This window comes from Athalia rosae, chromosome 2 (genome assembly GCF_917208135.1).
Source record: "Athalia rosae chromosome 2, iyAthRosa1.1, whole genome shotgun sequence".
NCBI classification, from domain to species: Eukaryota; Metazoa; Arthropoda; class Insecta; order Hymenoptera; family Athaliidae; genus Athalia; species Athalia rosae.
The window spans coordinates 26,057,066-26,076,380 of NC_064027.1; the positions used below are offsets into that span (position 1 = coordinate 26,057,066).

A 19,315-nucleotide genomic window follows, 5' to 3' on the forward strand; every position below is an offset into this window, starting at 1 on the left:
GATACGAAGGTCCTGAGGGGTGCCGTGCGGTGGTGAAAAAAAAATCCATAGGGGGTTTTCACGGGTTCGTTTTCCTCTCCTTCTCTCTCTTTAGTCAGCTTCATTCCTCCGGTTTATTTTTTCATTTCATTTCTTTCTTTCTCTCACTCTATCACGCGCACGTTTTTAGTCTAAAGCCGGTGCGGGAAACGAAACGAAACGAGCGCGCGACTTCGAGATCAGGAGGGTGCGGGATGAGGAACGGGAAAGGGAAAAGGGAAATGGGAAAGGGAGAGAAGAAGGGGCGCGTCACAGAAATAGGGGTGGGTTTTTTGGGGGGTGCTAAAGGCAAAACAAAAGCTAGCGACATTTCGCGCGCGCCTCTGTAGAATATATATACGTATACAGTGTAGAAATGTGTATAGATGCATAGACGTATATATATGCGAGCACCGACCCGCAAATATGGCGACGAAATGGGCTTCAGGATATTATTCCACTCGCAGGTAGATACATGGAAATATAAAATACATGTACAGAAGCACGGCTAGAAGTGAGTGAAAACTAAATTCCTTCTCTGATACGGACGCTGCGAAATTTGTTTTTTCAGAGCCCTACAATTATTCTTCCAGACCTACATATTCCATTCGTCATTAATCAAGTATATGAATCATGTACGGTCTGATTAGGGTGTCGCGCATACAACTAGTTGGTATTGATAACAATCGAGGGCTTTAAATCAGTCAAAATGTCGAGACACGATTCGCAATTTGTTGGACGGTAGGTTGTCCTTTTGGTGATAGAAACTATGACTATATACTTATGCAATGGAATTTTTACTCGGTAGGGGTATTATTCCCTTTTTGTTCATGAAATCAAGTGAGTCGACCTTTACAGCTAAATAATATACCTACGTGAGTTTCATTTTCCAGTCCCGTTCAGAAAAGGCATGTATATTTGTTTTCGTCGTAAAAAATTGATCAGACAGCGCTTGCCGAGCGGATATGGTCGACTGCAGAACCTTCCCTCAACGTAATTAAAAATTGACGTGAAAAATTCGCTGCATTTATAATGGGTAAAAATCCATAGAGAGCACGGTGCCGCACCCATCATATATAATACACGTTTCTTCCCCCCTCCTGCTTAACTCCCGAGGGTTCCCCTTATCGCTCCTTCTTCTTAGCCACCTTCTCATCTCACCCCTCTTTTTACCCACGTCGCTTTCCACCAACCTCCCCCAACCATACCTTCTTCCCTCAATCAATATTTAAAGAATTGCGCCTTAATAACCACCGCGGCGACGCGGTAATGCGGCACCGTTTTTCCGGGCATCTGTAGATGAAAATTGAAAACTGGATCCTAAAGAAGCAGAGTCCTGGATCTTGAGAACTGGGAATAAGTTCGGTCGATAAGAATGAGCACGGAGTTGGGAAAAATCGGATCCCCGACGGTAAGGACGAACGTTAATTTCGAAAAATCGGTCGATAAAAAAAAGTTTTGTATCACCGATAACTCAACTCAATCGGTAAGAAAGAGAGTGACTTCATCCCCGAGCCGAAAATTCAGTTGGTGAATGCAAGCTCAAAATTTTTGGTAAAGTAATTTCCGTAGTTGAAAATTTCAGTTAAATTTGAAAGGAAATGGAACTCAGCCAGTTGAACAGCTTTCTACTTACCCCGCTCGATAAAAACCAGCTCTGTAAACTCAATCGGGACATTACCCTCAGAGCCAACTGACATCTCATAGGAGGGTAAGGTTTGGTACATGTTGCGCGGGAAATTACGTCCATAGATTTTCGCGCGCTTTTCATTCGGTACATGACATCACAGATATCTGTGGCGTCGTGATGACATCAAATTTTCCAACATAATATTTCGATTTTAGTTCAATCCTTCATCGGGATGAATTGGAGTAACTATTGTGTCACCTCATTCTTCATTATCTTTTATCGATCAATTATCATTTCAGCAGTAAGTTCTCAGGTTGGCGAAAAAAATACATGTGCGTATATTTCAGAGAAGAAGAAAATCGTTGGAATTGATCTACGCACGTGAACGGAATGAACAGGGATGTTCGACTCGCGGGCAGAAGAGAGCCGTTGAATTCTGCCCACGGTTTGTTAACCGCACGCAGAGTAATTCATCTGATTATCCGAACACCCGTTTGCCAAGTTTCTAAGCAGCTTATACTGATCGTATCAGTGTAATGGCACTGATTCCAAGTAGTTGAGCGCGCATCGTCGACGATTAATACAAAACGGTTTCCTATTCTTTCTATTCTTGCTTTTTGCAAAATGGGAAAATTGAACGAATCAAAAAGGACACATAAACTTTTTGTCTCTTCTGCCGATTACGAACGACGCGGTAATTTTACATCTCATTGTCACCATCTCCGATTCGCACTCGCTCATACGCGCATGCTTGTTCTCGGCGTTAATGACTAATGAGGTGTAATGTACGCAGACCACGTCTTCTACCTGGCGTCGAGACGCGACTAAAACTCGATTTGAGATAAAAATCTGTCGACTCGATTGTTCGTCTCCGCATATGGTGAATAAGCGTTTACGATCAAGTACGCTCATAATCATCGTCGGAAACGATTATTTACCCTATGCAATTAGCGGTATTTTCTCACCAACGTGTCAGCAATTATAAAATGCCACAGACAAATGTATTGAACGAACATCTAAATATATTGATTTTATCCATTTATTTTTTGTTGCTTCAAGAAGAACCATTTTGGGGGATGCGAGTTGGATAGTTGAGACGTCAGGGGTGTATTTGGGACCTGCAGGACGTCACAACAATGGTCCAAATTTATTTGTGAATGGGCAGCGGATCTAAATCAATTTTCCGAAGACCTAAGCGACCGTTAAATTTTCGGTATATTCTTCGGGAGCATCTGCTCCCGCAGGACGGGGGATTTCGAGGGATAACTTTTCACTTTTCCTACGAGGCCACCCATGGAAGATTTCTCAATCCGCGAGGCCATTGACGCGTCAAAATTTAAAATCTCTACCTCGACACTGCGAGTCAAATTTTCGAACTTTCGACAATGTGGGTCCTTCCTCTTTCCAAGGGACATACCTCTCCCTATTTTTCTCTTTCACTCCCATAATACGCATAGTATAAACTTATACCTACTTCGGACTGCTGGCAAAGCTATTCAGGCAACGAAAAACCTATACCGAGGGAGCTGAAAAAAATTTGACCCATCCTAAATCTACCCAACTCAATCCCGAAATACCTTCATCTACCCTGCTGCCTCGTACCCTCGGACAGATCATTTGAATAAAACGCAAAATATTTTATCCCTAATTAACGCGATCCTGAAAAACAAAAAAAAAAATGGACTTGCACCAATTTTTTTATTGAAATTACATTTACAGATACAGTCGAACATGCAGGGGTTTAGTATTATCGAATTAACCATTGCCGGAATTCGTAACTGTGTTTTTCTCGTGGCCAAGTTCCCGTGTACGATGAGGACATAAATCTGCGCAGGTGAGGGATAGGTATCCCTATCCCTATTCCTTAAAGTTCCCCGATCGCAGCGGGAGTCAGCATGGGGCCCGAAGGCCTTTGAAACTCTGGGTTTTGGGCCCGTCCTACAGAATCCCAAAGGTTTTTCTAAAGCGGTGGGGATAGAAGGCTATAAAGTCGTGGGGTAGGTCGCCTCGCAGAGGAGTTTAAACCAAACACTGCAGTGAGAGAGGATAGAAATTCAACAGTTCAGCCGGGAGGAAACAGTGATAAAATAAAGTTCGATCTCTCGGGCTCGGGATCGCGCCGTCGTCGTCGTCGATCCTCGATCGGATTTTTTTTAATGGCGACAACAATCAACGTCATGATCCTAGCGGTATTGATTGACCTCGTCTTCGTCATCGGTGAGTAAACAAATATATCAATTCGCAAATGAACTGCTGATCTTCCAACCGCATTGATCTATTCTCTCCGTCGATCGGCCGATCTATTTGCGGATCGCTCGTAGAAATAAACCCAACTCACGTTCCGCGAGATACGGAGCTTTTTTAAGGAACGATAAATTTCTTCGAATCTTCATCTACAAACGACAGATTTTTCCGACAACGGCGTATTTTGAATTTCGAAATTAGTTTTGCAAGTATTCGTTGTCATTTGATTCTGACGGACGATCTCGATTCGTCCGCAATTCTTTCGAATATCTAGAAATTCTCTACGAATGCATGAAAGGTAAAACAGAAAACTGGTAGAGAGCAGAATTGAAAGAAAAAGAAAAAATCGAATGGCGCGCTCAGCTCCGGGGAGTGTACGATCGAATATAAAATAGTCTCCCGCCCGCTTTGCTTGTGGGAACGAGAAAATACGTAGAACGAGTGAAAGAGGAAGCGAAGCGAGAAAACGTGAAGTGCCGCAGTGAGGATCCAGAAATCACTCGTGTTTTTACAAGGTTTCCAGTATCCAGCCGAGCAGACTCTTAGTTTTCTCTTCCCTCGCAAACTATGTGTGTACGTTCCTCCTCCGTTTCGTACACGTGTTTAATATCGGTGTATCTAGGTATACGCGAGTTTTAAGCCTCTCTGGAACGAGGACGGAGGGTGACGAGCCGCCCTTATTGTAACCCCGGAACAAGAACCTCGAGGACCCGATGGTATCCCGAGTCCTGAGAATAAACTCCCTCGTCAATCCCAAACTGCCACTCGAACTCCAGGTCAAAGTTTACTCAGGTTTAGAATTTTTCAACCGCCCTCACGGAATCCCCTTCTCCGTCATCCGATCTGTTCGTTTTCGGATATCTGAATGTCCACAGAAAAAAAAAAATAAAATAAAATAAACGAGAGAAGCAGAGGAGATTATTGCATAAGATTGTTTTCTGGACGGATTAAAGAAGGGCCGATTCCGAATTTCGTCATCGCTGAGAGAAAAAAAAGTAGCCCACACATTTTTCCGCGATGCCAGAGACGCAAGATTTGCGAACGAGACTCAAAAAGCGAATCCTATTTATGAGGCATTTTTCGGTCCGCCGCGATGTTGATATACGATCGTACGGATTCGTATACGGCGAGTAGAAACAAAGGATCTACCTCCTAAAACCTTCGAGAGCATTTCGGCCCTTTTATCCTTCATTCAGATCTCCGCTTGTCACCCGTTCGGAACTTATACTTGTAGCAGGGGGCCCCGGGATGATCCGATGTATTTATCTTTTTTAATCTGTCAGGCCTTAAATCTCCCGAGTCCCTAAGGATAAACCAAAGTAGACCCGCAGCGGGTGGCCGTCCGGCGGTACCTGCTGAGAGCACCTTCTGTGCCCAGCATGGACGGGCTGGAAAGCCAGGACGAGAAAAGATCCAGCGCTTCCCGAAGGAATGCGATTCGACCGGGATATGACATTGGATAATTCACCGGAGCCTGTCTTATCGCTTGTTTCAGTCCCGACCGTCGCCATGGTATGGGGCCCCGAAAGAGGAGGAGACCAATGCCAGAATTTTGTCAAAGAGACAATCGCGAAGGATCGAGCGACCGCTGCCGACGACACGCCGTCAAGGATGCACAATACTTGGCTCTCTCAGGGGTGAGTTTTTTTTTTATTCATTCCTTTTTTTTTCATCCCTATTTCGAATATTTTTTGGTCAATTAATCTCGCGCTCGGAATGTGCATTTTCGCTAATGAAGAAAAGACGAGGATCGATTGTCTCCTCACTTTTCGAGAAACAAGGCTTTCCGCCGCATCAGCTGTTTCGATAAACTCGGAGTTGGAGGGCTTGAACTTTGTTAGGGAGGACTTCAATTTCGACGCGCTTCTCGATTCGAGTGTTTACAGTCGAGTGTAGTCAACTCGCGATCAGACTTTAGTATTTTTTTTTTCTTACTTTCCTTTTTCACCTCGATCAGGTGCGAGACAAGATCCGGACCGGAATATCTCATCCGAAAGTACACCTTCTTTGAGAACGGTACTTTTCTACTTTTACGACATCACTACGCCGAAGAGTCCTGCAGCGTTGCGACTCACACTGTAACGTCTCGCGGTGTCCTCTGGCTGATTTCGCCCTCCATCCTGACCCCAGGGGCGACAGAAGCCCGATTTCAATTGGACACCGTTCACGTCATCCCGCTGAATCGCCAGGTGAGAATTCAATCAAAAATCCATCGAAAGGGTCTCACCGGATCACACCGGAGGTAGATAAAATTATCCTTTCAATTTTTCAGGTGGCTCACAAGCTCGGTCACAGGGTGAATTCGTCTTGCGGGCATCAGCCGAAATGGCGGCCCTACGTCCCTCAGCTTGTATACGAACAACCGCTCGAACACCGTATCGCAAATCCTCTCTGGGAAGGTCCGAGGTATAATTCGCTTCAAGGTAACACGCCGTCCAGAAAACGCCGGGGTTTCGACTGTCTGGAACCCCTAGGAATAGAATTTGGGGAATTGAGGCTCGTTAGGGTGCAAAAGAAACCTTTAAATCTGAGAGAACCCAATCCAAGAAGACCTTCGACGAGACCGAAGGTCGAACTACTTCTTGGAAGTCTGCCGTCGACCGTCCAGACGAGGTTCACCCACAAGCCCACCGGACTCCAGTCGACCGCTCTACTCCGCATCGACTCGGTGAGACTATTCAAACATTATAAACGACGATTCGTTTCTCAATCACGGCAAGATCGTTTTTCATAAAATTCCTCTATTTTTTACGCACAGATAAGCAGCTGCCCGATGTGCAACGCGATCGCCCGTGGCACGGAAACGAGTCCGCCGGTGATGCACGAGCTGGCGGCGTTGCCGGCGATCCTCGGAGGATCTTGGGTGAGCAAGAGGTGCGAGAGTATCGAAGGTGGCTTGTGGGTGAGACGACAATTGCAGATCTGGTCGGGCGATAAACTTTGGACCGGACGTTGGGACCATTTCGGTGATCCGAGGTGCGGCAATTTTCTGTACACGATCACCGGGGCGGGTAGCTACGTGCAGAGAGCTGGAAGACAAAGACGCCATCGGATGGAGCAGGAGGTCGAGTCCTTCGGGACGGTGAGGAGGGGCGATTACCTCCCCGATCCGACGAAGGAGGAACTACGGAGAAATCGTCGCCGTCGCGACGTCGTCCCCTGGATGACCCCGGAACTGGCCAAGAATATCTGGGACATATACGCGCCGAAACGGGAGGAGATAGCCGCCGAAGGGATGCTACCGACTTTCGACGAGATTCGGGAAGCCATTTCAAGGGAATCGAGCGACTCGACGCCGCCCTCGGACGATCCGCGATCCGAGCCGATCCCGGGGGACAGCGAGAAGCAGATTCGCAAACGAAACGCGAACTACGAGAGCCGCGATTCATACCGTCATTTGCTTCAGAACGCCCAACCCTCTCTCGCCGAATCTTATCAAGCGATGCTCCGGGGCAACCAACGCTACCAAGAAACCACACCGAAGACTCCCGTTTCGTCCGCTGCCCCCTACGTAACCCCCACGGGAACCACCGAACTCGATCTACACGTTGCGGAAAGTATTCTGTCGCCGGGTGATCCTACGATTCAAGCGAGATGCGGGGGTGTTCAACTGTCCGTTTGGCCCAGGGATTGCGTACCGAAATCCCTGGAAGCTCCTGGAACGCTGGGACTCAGAGCGAGGGTCGGAGTCACCTGGACCGGGGAGTACACCTTGACATTAGGACCCAGAGACTCCAGTCTGTGGGAAGCTCCGCTCTATCAATGCGGTCCCTCCAGTTTTCATAATCCGGAGCTTCGCGCCCACTTGAGAACCAGCGTGGGCCTAAGGTACGGTTTGTTTTTACCCTCCGGTTCCGGCGAAGCTACGAAAATCAGATCGGTGGTATCGGGGCTCCTAGCTACGCTTTTATTTTTCATTCGATGACGTGACACAGGCGACGACCTTCCACGAAGGTCACGTTCTCTGTCGGTGTATTTGAACAGTTATGCTATCAACGAGTACACTTTATACCACCGGAACGGTTTATTGTAAATATGTATGTTTTCAAAATATGTAAAAAGATTACGCTGAATACCCTAAAATAAGAAATGATAGAATCAAGGATCTTCCGCGTTTAATGTTAACGGTGGATTCATTTTACAATTAGCTTTAGATAAATTTTCATTCATTATTAATTCGATCGATGTAAATATAGATTATTATAATTAACTTCGGCATATGGCGAATCACCTGGATTGGCACTCGAATTACTTAACTAGTTGTTAATATAGAAATAATTAGAAATTAGGAAAAATTCGATCGTGACAAATTTTTTGTCACGACGTAGGGACCGTACCCCCAGTGAAAATTTAGTACCCCCCTTGAAAAAAAAAAAAAAAAAGGGATATAAGCCCTGTGCATAGTTATCGATAATAACATCGAATTAGTTTAGAAATCTTGTGAATATTTATCCGTAAGAAATACGTATAATTGTGTTGTACAAATTTGTAAATAAAATCGCTATTGTTTCTTACTAGATTAGTTGTAAATGAACATCTCACATTGTCAGTTACAACCAGCCACCGTTTTATCTCCTTACAACGACGTCAGTCAGAAAGCGAAAATTCATTTTAGCGTCACTGTGGCAATCGCAAGCTCCGGAAGGTCCTTCGATTTTCGCACGCATTTGAAGACGAGATACTGATGTGAAATAAATCGCCCATGGACTCGGACGCAATTCGAGGCAACATTCAATTCCAACCAGGAATCAATCAACGTCGAAATGGCGTAAGAATTTCGATCTCGGAACATCGAACTTTCACGTTAATTCTCGCGCGAGGTGAATTGATAACGCGGACATCCGACGACTTCGTAGGCTGGTATATATTTTGTATGTCCAAAATTTGAACGATTAAATTTTCCCAGATAGGTATTCATAGACTCCCAGTCTCAAGCTGTAAATCGTAGCGTATTTGTCTTGCGATAATAAATCACGACGCGTGAGGAATTTTACCCAGCACACGCTCGGAGAATTTTTACATTTTGCATCAATGCGATCCCCCTCCAAAGGTGTTGCGGACCGTTTTATCATTTTCCTCAAAGACGGAATTCGTTCGTCGAAATATCCAGGCACTCGAGAGTATTCCTCTTCGAGGAGAGGAGGAGACCCGGACTTCCGTTTTCTCAAAAAAAAAACCTCCAGATTAAAAATGGCCGTTAACATTTCTACGGTCATCGAGACCATCGATGAAAGCCTGATGCATCTGACCTTCGGATGGGTGGATTATTCGTTTTTCACGGCGATGCTCTCAATCAGCGCTTCGGTAGGATTTTACTTCGGGTTTTTTGCAAAAAAACAGGATACCGTCGACGAGTACGCTCTCGGTGGAAAACGAATGGGCGCGTTCCCGGTCGCCATGAGTATCACGGCAAGGTTGGTGACGCTTAATAATATTTCTAAAAAAAAAAAAACTAATTTCGCCAACTTCACCTGACCATCTTTTATTTTTAGCCATCTTTCGACCATCACACTGCTCGGTATTCCATCCGAGGTTTATCTGTTCGGATCGCAGTACTCGGCGTGCATAGTGTCCACGTTGATCATAGTTTTGGTAACTTCGTACATCTTTCTACCGGTGTTCTTCAAACTTCAGTTGACCAGTACTTTCGAATACTTGGAGGTGAGATTCGCTAAATCGGTTAGGAAACTAGCCTCGGTACTTTACACACTTTCAACGATCCTTCACGCCCCCATCGGTGTCTACGGATCCGCATTGGCCCTGGCTCAAGTCACCGGATTCAGCTTCCACTACATCAGCCCAGTGATTTGCCTCATTTGCATATTTTATACCACTCTGGTAAGCGTTGATCCCTGGAATTTCATGGAAATCAAGCAGGCACCTCGCTAATTATTTCCTTCGAATTATTTCACAGGGCGGACTGAAGGCCGTTGTTTGGATAGATACGATCCAGTTTCTGGTGATGGTATTCACCCTGCTAACAGTGGTGATTTTGGGTGTAATGTCGGTGGGTGGTTTCGCCGAAGTATGGAGAATATCCGGAGAGGGATCCCGTCTGGTATTCTTCGAGTAAGTCGAAGGTATCGCTCTTGAAACGAATCGTCCATTTTGTGAGATTAAATTTAATTATTGCAGCATGAATCCGAGTCCGTTCGCCAGGATGACTTTTTGGGGAATCTCGATCGGTCTGACATTCACCTGGTTTTCGACCTTCAGCGTCAATCAAGGTTGCATCCAGCGTTTCCTCGCAACTCCAAAATTGTCTACGGCCAGACGGTAAAAAGTGAATCATCGATGTGGGACCATTTCAGGAACGCTGTCCGATTCGCATTCGGCCGTAATTGTTTTTTTTTTTTTCAAATTTACAGTGCCATCTGCATAACCGGCGTAGGTTTGGTGCTCGTCAAGTGGCTTTCGATTTTCACCGGATTGATCATATACGCGAAGTACCACGGCTGCGATCCAATATCGACGGGGGTGAGTTTCTTCATTCAAATTTTTCGGTTATTCGCCGTTCTTTCAATCTCTGCTAATCGACGCGTCGCATCAGGTAGTGAGCAAAGCTGACCAATTGATTCCCTACTATGTGATGGACGTGACGCGCAACATTCCAGGACTTCCAGGACTGTTTTTAGCGGCCGTCGTCAGTTCATCTCTGTCGGTGATGAGTAACGCACTGAATACAACTTGCGCTACGTTGTGGGAAGATTTTATATCGCCCTATGTGCCGGAAAGCGATACCAAACAGCAAACGGCAACCAAAGTCATGAGGGTGAGTGTCTCCCATCACCTTCGCAGTTTCCTAATTCGATTCCCCTGATTCAATCGGATGACGACACTTTCGCTCAGATTATCGTCGTCGTGATGGGCGGCTTCTACCTATCGCTGATATTCCTGGTGGAGCACATGGGCGAGTTATTTTCAATGGCCAGTAGTTTGAACGGCATCACCGCCGGTTCGAGTATCGGACTTTTCGGTCTCGGAATGTTGGTACCCTGGGCGAACAGCAAGGGTGCTATAATCGGCGGGGTTACCGGATTCTTTTTTACCGCCTGGATGATCGTCGGAGCTCAGATTCACAAGGCCAGGGACACCTTGCGTTACGAGACCCTCCCGGTTTCCGTCGATGAGTGTCCGAGTTTCATGAACATGACGGATTGGGTAGCGTCGACGAAAGCGCCGATCGCTCCCGAGGACGAACCCATGACTCTGTTCATGATATCGTTTTTGTTTTACTCTTTCGTGGGTGCGATTACCGTACTCGTATGCGGAACCATAGCCAGTTTCGCGACCGGAGCTTCGGATCTGAACAAATTGAACAGGGATCACTTTTCTCCGGTTGTCCAGAGGTGAGCGATGTTCATCTCGAGAACTTCTTACAGCCCGTTTCGAAGGATATCGGAAATGATCGGAACGTCGATTTTATTTTATTGCAGGTTCTTACCGCGCGAAAAGTATACGGAGGTACCGATGCGTGTGATTCCGGTGCAGATAACGAGTCAATTGGATAAGGAAAAAGAGGCTCTCCAAAGCGATTCTCCTTGTCGATCGAAACGAGATAAAAGAGTAAAAAGCAAAAATGAAAAAATGAAAAAAGTTAATGATGCAGACGCCCCGAGTCAACCGACGTGTTATACTGTAAGCTCTGTGTAGATATTACACGGTTGCAACATTAGCGATAAGATATCACATTTTTGTACTGATAATATTATAGAAGAAAAAAGAGCGAATAAAAATGAGAAGTAATACGAAGGTACGAAGCGATCGTCATGAGGTGATACGCGCAAATAGCGTGACGACATTCGTTGAAAGAGTGCCACACGACGGTAAAAGCAATCAGAAGCGAGACAGCGGGGTAAATATTGAAACCCAAAAATAGAGAACAAAAAAAAAAACTTTAACACCTCCCGATGGAACGTCAACGGCGTTTCTCTTGTTACGGTATCTCGATAAAACCTTATCAAAAGTTACGGCCTGTTATCGTTGCTAATTTCGCACGTACGAAATTTTTCGCCATTTCCACGGTCGGATTGTTCCGGCTGATTTTTCGCTTTTAAAAACCGCCTTTGAGATTGCGGATTTATTGATTCGCGGACGCCTGCGCTCTAACGCGATACCAAAAGGCGGACGACTTTCCTCATTACCAGGGTAGCGAGGGGCAGTTCGGGGACCGCGGTTAGGGCGGGTGAGCCGCGCCTGCACGTGGGGCGTTTGCTCCTCCGACGGTTAGACGCAAACAATCCGAGGTACATCAACAAGTACGCGTTATACGACTGACTAAAATTACCAGTACAACTCATAATTGCTATTTTTATACGAGGCTCCGGCTCCTCACAATTCGCGAAGACACCGACTGATTGATTTGTGATCTGATTACTCGAATACCTCTGCTTTGATAACGGAGGGATAAACGCTCCTCACGCGTCGTACGATACTCCCCGAAGACGAGCTTGCGATTCGGAAATTGTGCGAATAAAAGACAATCGGTGCGAAGAGAAAAAAATAGAGAGAGAGAAACTCGTTTCACGGTCGGCTGAAGTGTAATCTTCGGGTAAATTTTTCATCTTTCTCGTAATCGTATCCTCAGATTCTGAAATGGAAGGCTCAAAGTCTTCGAGGGTCGTCAACATACTGACGACATGACGACTACCGTACAAAAGTTTTTTCTGGGTCTGAGCTTGCTAGTCGGTATCATCCTGGTTGGACTTATTGCCAGTAAAAAGTTCACTCTGGAATCAAGAAGGAACGCACTACTCCTCGAAATGGTGGCGAATATCAGCAGTGACATTGACAAGCTCGACAACGGCTTTGACCGTATAGTTTCTAGGACAGAGACCGCCAAAGGGCAGCTCCGAAGACTGGCGGCTATTCATAGAGACAACCTTATGATATGCGCGTTACTTCACGAAAAGCACAAGAAAACCATGAAGTCGGACGACACCGAATAACTGAAATAAGCTTCACCGTAACGAAGAAGTGAGCGAGAAGCTTTGGAGGCACTAGAAGTTCACCAAAACTGGCTTGTGTCGCTCACAAACAAAATTCACGCAAACAGGATAAGGGTCGAATTAAGGTCGACCTTGGAAGATTAGACGAGCTTCATCCAAGAGGAATTAACAAATACTTATTGTTAGTCTTTACCGTTTGGAATACCCCGGAAAGCGCCCTGATCAAACACGTGGTTTCGTTGGCTCTTGGTCAAGGCTATCGAAGATCGCTTGAAAAGAGATCGCGAGAAAAGGGTGAAATAAATAATAATCGACATTCCGAATGACCCCCGGTAGCCCCTAGGCGTCTCGGGGTTCCGGGATCCCTTGTGGAATTTCAAGAAGATTCGTACCTATGTCCGTACCTACAAAGCTTATTTCGAAAGAGCCGTATTCAAAGAATTTATGAACAGAGTTTACGATCGTGCAGAATACCGCCTACTATTCAAGTGAGTATTTTTATCTCAGTATTAGCGAATCGCCGGTTCTGTTGTCGCTGATGTCGCTGTTACTGCTGCTGCTGCTGTTGCACAGCTGGAGGAATTTCTCGCGCGAAAGAAACTGCGCGCGTAATAATATTACACCATGTCAATGTACGATAGCCGAAGATCTGTCCAGGGCTGCGCATTGTGCATCTAAAACATACTTTTGATCGGATCCAAATTTACCATACGTTGAAATTTGATTTTTTCTAAAAAAAAAAAAAAAAAACCCTTCAGCAGCTGACTATCGCTACATCTATTCCGTTATGCTTTGAATAATGATCGATCCGTATTTTTTTATAAATATTGTTTCCCTCCTCCAGATTCTGGAACCTGAAAAATCGCGCAAGAGGGGCATGGCGATCATTTCCCTGACATCTTTCCGTTCTCCGACGATTGAAATGATCGTTTCAACGATCGAAAAACCGGACGGTGTTCGCAGAGAAAAATCGCCGACTGTAGCCAGTGGTACTCCCAAGTCTGAGGGATTCTGGACGGGGAACGATGTGAACTTTGCGTTCAATTTTCGGTACCAATTGCACCACGATGTCCTCGTTGCCTACGAATGGCAAACATCAAGCTGGCCATTTGAAGGACGACTCCTGGACGTTACTCCTGGTGAGAATCGACTTCATTGTTTCTTCTCTTGCACGTGTCTTTTATTCGCTCAGTTTTTTTTTCCAACTTACCAGCTGCCGGCGATCGGCGGGAAACCGAAGAAGTCGACGAAATTCTTTGAGAAAAGGTCGCAACGCGTTCTCCGTTTTTCGATTAGACCGCACAGCAAAGTATGCGTAAAAAAAATTTGAAAACTGGTGACACGACCTTGCTCAAGAGCTAGTTCTTTCTGGACTTCGATGGGGATAAATGCGGCAGCTTTTTTGCCGACGGAAAGAGGGAGGACTCCACGAAAGAAGTTGGAATACTCAAAGCTCATTCAAATTATTTTTGAATTAAGATTATACGGCGAGGATCGCACGTCGTATATCTGGCCGTGGAAAATGTAAAACGAAGAAGAACAGCTAGTTATGTAGTTTTTCTCTTGTTTTTTGATACACTGTTAGGCTTGAATTTAATCGATAAATATTAACGGAATAAAACAATCATGGGACCGAATTATCAATATTCGTATCTAATTGTATATTTAAATGTATTTTATTATAAATCTGAATATGAGAGAGGATAAAAATAGAGAAGTAATTTAAAGAAAATAAAATAAAACGGTTTGAACAACTTTCTTCAAATTTTTTCTCCCCCCGTACCTATGCGATTTCAATTATCGAATGGCTCCAAAAGATGGACGACAACTGATAACGGCTAATGACTAAAATTAGCTCAATGTTACCGAGGAGGCAGTCGAGGTGTTGTTACGAAGGCACCTAACGCCTTGCACTAACTCGTGAGGCAACTCGAATCGCATCTATACCGAACTAGCCACGTGGCCTCCTTGAGTTTGGTCAAGGCTATCGACAATCGTTCGGAGAGATAGTGAAAACACTGGTGAGGGAAAGAAGATGCGACACTCTCCCGTGACAATCAGTTGTTACGAAGGATCTCGCGGTGCCGGTTGTTATCGAGGAATTTCGCTACCGTCTCTACCTGGCAGCTTCATTTCGTTAGTTTCGATCGTCGAGCGAATCGCGAACAGAGTTTACGATCATGCAGACAACCGCTCACTGTACAAGAGGTGAGTATTTTGGTAACACGGTATTAGCGAATCGTTGGTCACGTTACCGCCGCGCCGATGCACTTTCTGCGTTGCAGAATTTCGAATTACTCAACTGCACGCGTTATTCCGCGTGATTTCAATGCGCGACAGTTCGAACATTTGGCATCGCGCCATTGAGTCCAGCGATATCGCCGCGTTCTCCGTACGCTGGATATTTACCTGTTCGATGTTCAAAATCATCGCGGCACATCGTTTGTTTTATTCAGGATCATGCGGGCCTCCTGGACCAGGATACAAAACCCCGAGGGAGGCGATGCTCAAAGGACCTCGAGAGGGAATCTTATACGTCATCTGCCCTCAACCGGATCCAAAAAAACCGGATGTCTTGGCGACCGTTGATGTGGACCCCAAAAGTCCAACGTATTGTCAGGTCCGTAATGACTCTCTTTGATTTGGTATCGACGTACTTTTGACCCCGACGAACCGTCGAGATAATCGAGCGCTTGAACAAACGCACAAAATGTACATCGTTTCGTGATTTGGCACGATCATTTATCTTTCGTACGATATGACCGTCAAATATGTTTTAGATATCTCGCCTCTATCATCAATTATTTTGTCATTATTGACGTAACATCGGACTTGTGGTTACGTTTCAATGACACAATCTTTCATGGAAATGTTTACAGATCGTTCATAGACTCCGAATGCCGAACTTGGGCGACGAACTTCACCATACGGGATGGAACATTTGCAGCAGTTGTTACGATTCCCCGAGGAAACGTGACACTCTGGTGCTGCCTTGTTTGGTTTCGGATCGCGTCTATTTCGTGGATGTTTCGGAAGAGAGGGAACCGAAAATAAAGAAGGTCGTTAACTAGTTGAACGAACGACCAGCGGTCAGTAACTTGTCGAATATGAATCGTTATTCTTCTACAGACTATAGAGCCGGAAGAAATGCACAAATGGGGTCTGGCGACTCCACACACGTCGCACTGTTCACCGACCGGTGAGATAATCATTTCAACAATGGGGAAACCGAACGGCGATGCTCGTGGAAATTTTCTGACCGTCGACAGCGAAACCCTCGAGAGCAAGGGCGTCTGGTCCAAGGACGACGCGCAATTTGGTTACGATTTTTGGTATCAACCACACCACGACGCTCTCGTTGCCACCGAATGGGCGACACCTAAATTATTCAAAAGAGGATTTCAATTGAGCGACGTCACCCCCGGTGAGAATCAAGCTTGCTTCCCGTTTTCCGAACGTAATTTTCATCCACCGATATCACCCTTTATCAACAGAACACTACGGAAGCAGTCTGAACTTTTACTCCTGGAATGAAAAAAAATTACTGCAGACCGTAAACCTCGGTAAGGAAGGTCAGGCACCCTTGGAAACGAGATTTCTTCACGACCCGACGGCGGCCGAAGGATTCGTCGGGTGCGCGATCAATGCGAACATCTTTCGTTTTTTCAAAAATTCCAGCGGTCAATGGGTAACTGAAAAGGTCATAGACGTTCCCGCTAAAAAAGTCGAAGGCTGGATCGCGCCGGAAATCCAAGGTATACAAATCGTAGGGTTTTCACTGACGATGAAATTTCGAACGCAAACGATCGGCACTTTTCATTATTTCTAGGGATGATCACCGATATTCTTCTCAGTTTGGACGACAAGTATCTCTACTTTTCGAACTGGCTTCACGGTGACGTCAGACAATACGATATAACCGACAGAAGAAATCCAAAATTGATAAGTCAAGTTTTTCTGGGCGGAAGCATCCTCTCGGATGGTAAGATACGTGTCCTCGAGGATAAAGAGTTGGACAAGCAGCCTGATCCGGTGTTTGTCAAGGGTCGACGTCTCCACGGTTCTCCGCAGATGCTTCAGCTGAGTTTAGACGGAAAACGTCTTTACGTCAGCACCTCCATATTCTCCGTATGGGACAAGCAGTTCTACCCGGATCATGTCAAGTCAGTCCCGTGGGAATGTTTCTCTCATATACATATATTAATTAATCGAGCGAATTGCCACGTTCTTCTTTGTTTTTTGTTTTTTTTTTCTGTTAACAGGCACGGTTCGACGATAGTGAAACTCGACGTCGATATTGAAAACGGAGGTATGACTTTGGACAAGGATTTCCTCGTAGACTTCGGCCTCGACAAGGATGAAATTCTCCTCGCTCACGAGATGAGGTAAGTCGGGTTGAACTGAAATTCTTAAACTTCGTGTGAAATTTTCGAAATTTCACAAAAATTAATTCAATTAATACACATTTCAGATACCCCGGCGGAGATTGCACATCAGATATCTGGCTACCGGAGACGTAAAGTTGTCTCTGTTCTTTCTCTCCGTTGCTCTCAGGATTAAATCTAACACACAAATTATATTAATGGTATCAAACAATCGTGGGGCCGCGTCATTATTATTATTATTCGTATCCCACCATATATTTTTTTATGTGTTTCGTCACAGAACTGAACGTAGAAAAAAAGAAGTATGAATTAAACGCACATTAGATGAAAAAAATAAAAAAAAAAAAAAAAAAAAAAAATAACTGCTTGAGTCACGCCCCAATATTTCTCATTCTTTCTCATTGTTCGAAGCAATGAGGCTTTACTGCTCTTTGTCTCTCCACCGAAAAATCTGGTTACACCCAACGATCGTTTTTGACAATAGCCGGAAGTTAGTGAAAGTTATAATATATACATAACATAATTACGAGCAAAGTGGCCGTGTAATTATTCAAGATCGTTAAAAAAACCCTTACTTTCGGGCATGGCGCCCGTATCGTAAACAAATAAGGATGGTTTTCGTCGAATAAAAGGAGCGAGAATGGAAAAGGGAGACAAAAGTAGAATGAAAATCTGTTGAACATTTGATATTTTTTTTTCCTCATCTCCAGCCGCTTGTTTTATTAATCGTAGGGGTCGACGAACGAACGAGGTTCGGTCGGATGAAGTTAAAAGCTGCAGCTGCGTGATCCATTTCTCAAGCTCTCCGCATGTGCTGCACAGGGTCAAGTATTGTGTGTTTGTGTAATATAATAGTGAGGTTCTTTGTTTCAATTTGAAATAAACTACGGGAGTCTGGATGATCAAAACGAACTGCGGTATATCAGTACGAGTTCTGAACAGATAAACGTTATATTTTCCACTGTGATTAACGCACGTCATAGTTCAGAGCGAATTTAATTCTTCGAAAGTTGAAGACGCGCGCGTCCACAATTATAATTTACTTTCAACCGCAATAGTAACTCTCGTGTCCACGAAATTGGGCCGACGTTTAATTAATAATTGAATATCGGCGTGACTCTTGAGCTACGGCGAAAAAATCTCCATGAAAAAAAGGATTCCTTCAATGGGAGCCCTTAAAATTTTGCCCCAAGGCTCGCCGGACGATATTCACTCTCGTATGTAGAGCAGAAAAAAAAGAACACTCGCATCCCATGACTTCATACACGTATTATACGTATAACCAGTGCAAGCGACAGCTATGATCGCTGAACCGGCGAAATGAAATCGTACGACCCACTTTGACGACACTATTTCGCATGGTCCCAGATTATACGGCGATCTGCATCGTAATTCCTCAAGATTTCATGGAGAAGAAGAAGGTAAGGCTTTTCCCTGAAATCAGACCTATGGGTCGAGGGGACGTTTTTCCAAGGGTCGCTCCCGAGGTATGAGGTCTGCTCGAATCAGAGAATCTATAGAAGATGAGGAGGATCGGTTCAGGCGAAATTATCTCTAGCAGATCGAAAAAAAAGAATAATGAGGAACAATTTGCTTGCACTTTCTGGAGTGCAAGCTATATCGCTGCTGGATTCCTTCGACGATTGCGCGTTCGGAGGCGATCAAATAAAGAGAAGCAACATCCAATGACATGTGTTTTTGACAAATTGCGGACACGCTTTCATTGTTAAAACAGCTGACGATGGTGCAACAGCGGACAAATAGTATGATCGTCGACGGCAGGTGGTTGACGTTGGAACTTTTTTCATTCATCAACCCCGTCGAGCAGGTGCGGGTCAACAAGCGATTCGTATCGACTCGATGTGATTGAATGTACGTTTAAAATACGCGTCTGTCGGCATACCGTGCCTAGGGTGTTCCGTCGCAAGTATTTCTTTTTTTTCCAATTGCATCTGTTAACAGCTGACAATGAGTAAGATTTTAATGATTATCGAATGAAGATTCCGTGAGAAATCATTCGAAATCACGAAACTTTGCGAGCTATTAAAAATTCGTTCAATCGACTGTAAAAAGAATTGCGTCCGACTAAA

At 45.0% G+C, this 19,315-nt stretch overlaps 3 protein-coding genes across 5 annotated transcripts; all 3 read left to right on the forward strand.

Annotated features, from left to right (window-relative positions):
* The first annotated feature begins 3,461 nt into the window (after positions 1 to 3,461).
* Positions 3,462 to 8,411, forward strand: LOC105687732. Of its 3 annotated transcripts, none has more exons than XM_012403584.2 (5): positions 3,462 to 3,865; positions 5,388 to 5,529; positions 5,850 to 6,081; positions 6,165 to 6,560; positions 6,651 to 8,411. In XM_012403584.2, the coding sequence occupies exons 1-5, from the start codon at positions 3,805 to 3,807 to the stop codon at positions 7,815 to 7,817; spliced, it is 1,998 nt and encodes a 665-aa protein (XP_012259007.3). In that variant the 5' UTR covers positions 3,462 to 3,804; the 3' UTR covers positions 7,818 to 8,411. The 3 variants fall into 3 exon arrangements, with proteins under 3 accessions (XP_012259007.3, XP_048505163.1, XP_048505162.1); XM_048649206.1 differs by lacking the exon at positions 3,462 to 3,865 and adding an exon at positions 3,949 to 4,465; XM_048649205.1 differs by lacking the exon at positions 3,462 to 3,865 and having other exon boundaries at positions 4,476 to 5,529.
* Positions 8,412 to 8,563: 152 nt separating this feature from the next.
* On the forward strand, positions 8,564 to 14,594 carry LOC105687765 (sodium-coupled monocarboxylate transporter 1-like). The gene is made up of 10 exons (XM_012403640.3): positions 8,564 to 9,306; positions 9,385 to 9,730; positions 9,807 to 9,961; positions 10,028 to 10,168; positions 10,261 to 10,369; positions 10,443 to 10,664; positions 10,742 to 11,241; positions 11,329 to 13,328; positions 13,685 to 13,979; positions 14,054 to 14,594. Exons 1-8 carry the CDS (start codon positions 8,924 to 8,926, stop codon positions 11,543 to 11,545), a joined length of 2,073 nt encoding a protein of 690 aa, XP_012259063.2. The 5' UTR covers positions 8,564 to 8,923; the 3' UTR covers positions 11,546 to 13,328; positions 13,685 to 13,979; positions 14,054 to 14,594.
* Positions 14,595 to 14,859: 265 nt separating this feature from the next.
* LOC105687755 (methanethiol oxidase) lies at positions 14,860 to 17,896 on the forward strand. The gene is made up of 8 exons (XM_012403627.3): positions 14,860 to 15,048; positions 15,297 to 15,460; positions 15,720 to 15,899; positions 15,970 to 16,264; positions 16,335 to 16,595; positions 16,670 to 17,003; positions 17,103 to 17,225; positions 17,312 to 17,896. The coding sequence occupies exons 1-8, from the start codon at positions 15,021 to 15,023 to the stop codon at positions 17,358 to 17,360; spliced, it is 1,434 nt and encodes a 477-aa protein (XP_012259050.2). The 5' UTR covers positions 14,860 to 15,020; the 3' UTR covers positions 17,361 to 17,896.
* Positions 17,897 to 19,315: the final 1,419 nt, after the last annotated feature.

Bases quoted from the DNA above. Each gene is read 5' to 3' on its own strand.
- LOC105687755 (XM_012403627.3), top strand. From the start codon at position 15,021: ATGCAGACAACCGCTCACTGTACAAGAG. The intron at 15,461-15,719 runs GTCCGTAATGAC...AAATGTTTACAG, and splicing joins AAAGTCCAACGTATTGTCAG to ATCGTTCATAGACTCCGAAT. The intron at 17,004-17,102 runs GTCAGTCCCGTG...TTCTGTTAACAG, and splicing joins TTCTACCCGGATCATGTCAA to GCACGGTTCGACGATAGTGA.
- LOC105687765 (XM_012403640.3), top strand. From the start codon at position 8,924: ATGCGATCCCCCTCCAAAGGTGTTGCGGACCGTTTTATCATTTTCCTC. The intron at 9,307-9,384 runs GTTGGTGACGCT...TTTTATTTTTAG, and splicing joins GCCATGAGTATCACGGCAAG to CCATCTTTCGACCATCACAC. The intron at 10,665-10,741 runs GTGAGTGTCTCC...ACTTTCGCTCAG, and splicing joins CGGCAACCAAAGTCATGAGG to ATTATCGTCGTCGTGATGGG.
- LOC105687732 (XM_048649205.1), top strand. From the start codon at position 5,324: ATGCGATTCGACCGGGATATGACATTGGATAATTCACCGGAGCCTGTC. The intron at 5,530-5,849 runs GTGAGTTTTTTT...CACCTCGATCAG, and splicing joins AATACTTGGCTCTCTCAGGG to GTGCGAGACAAGATCCGGAC. The intron at 6,082-6,164 runs GTGAGAATTCAA...TCAATTTTTCAG, and splicing joins TCATCCCGCTGAATCGCCAG to GTGGCTCACAAGCTCGGTCA.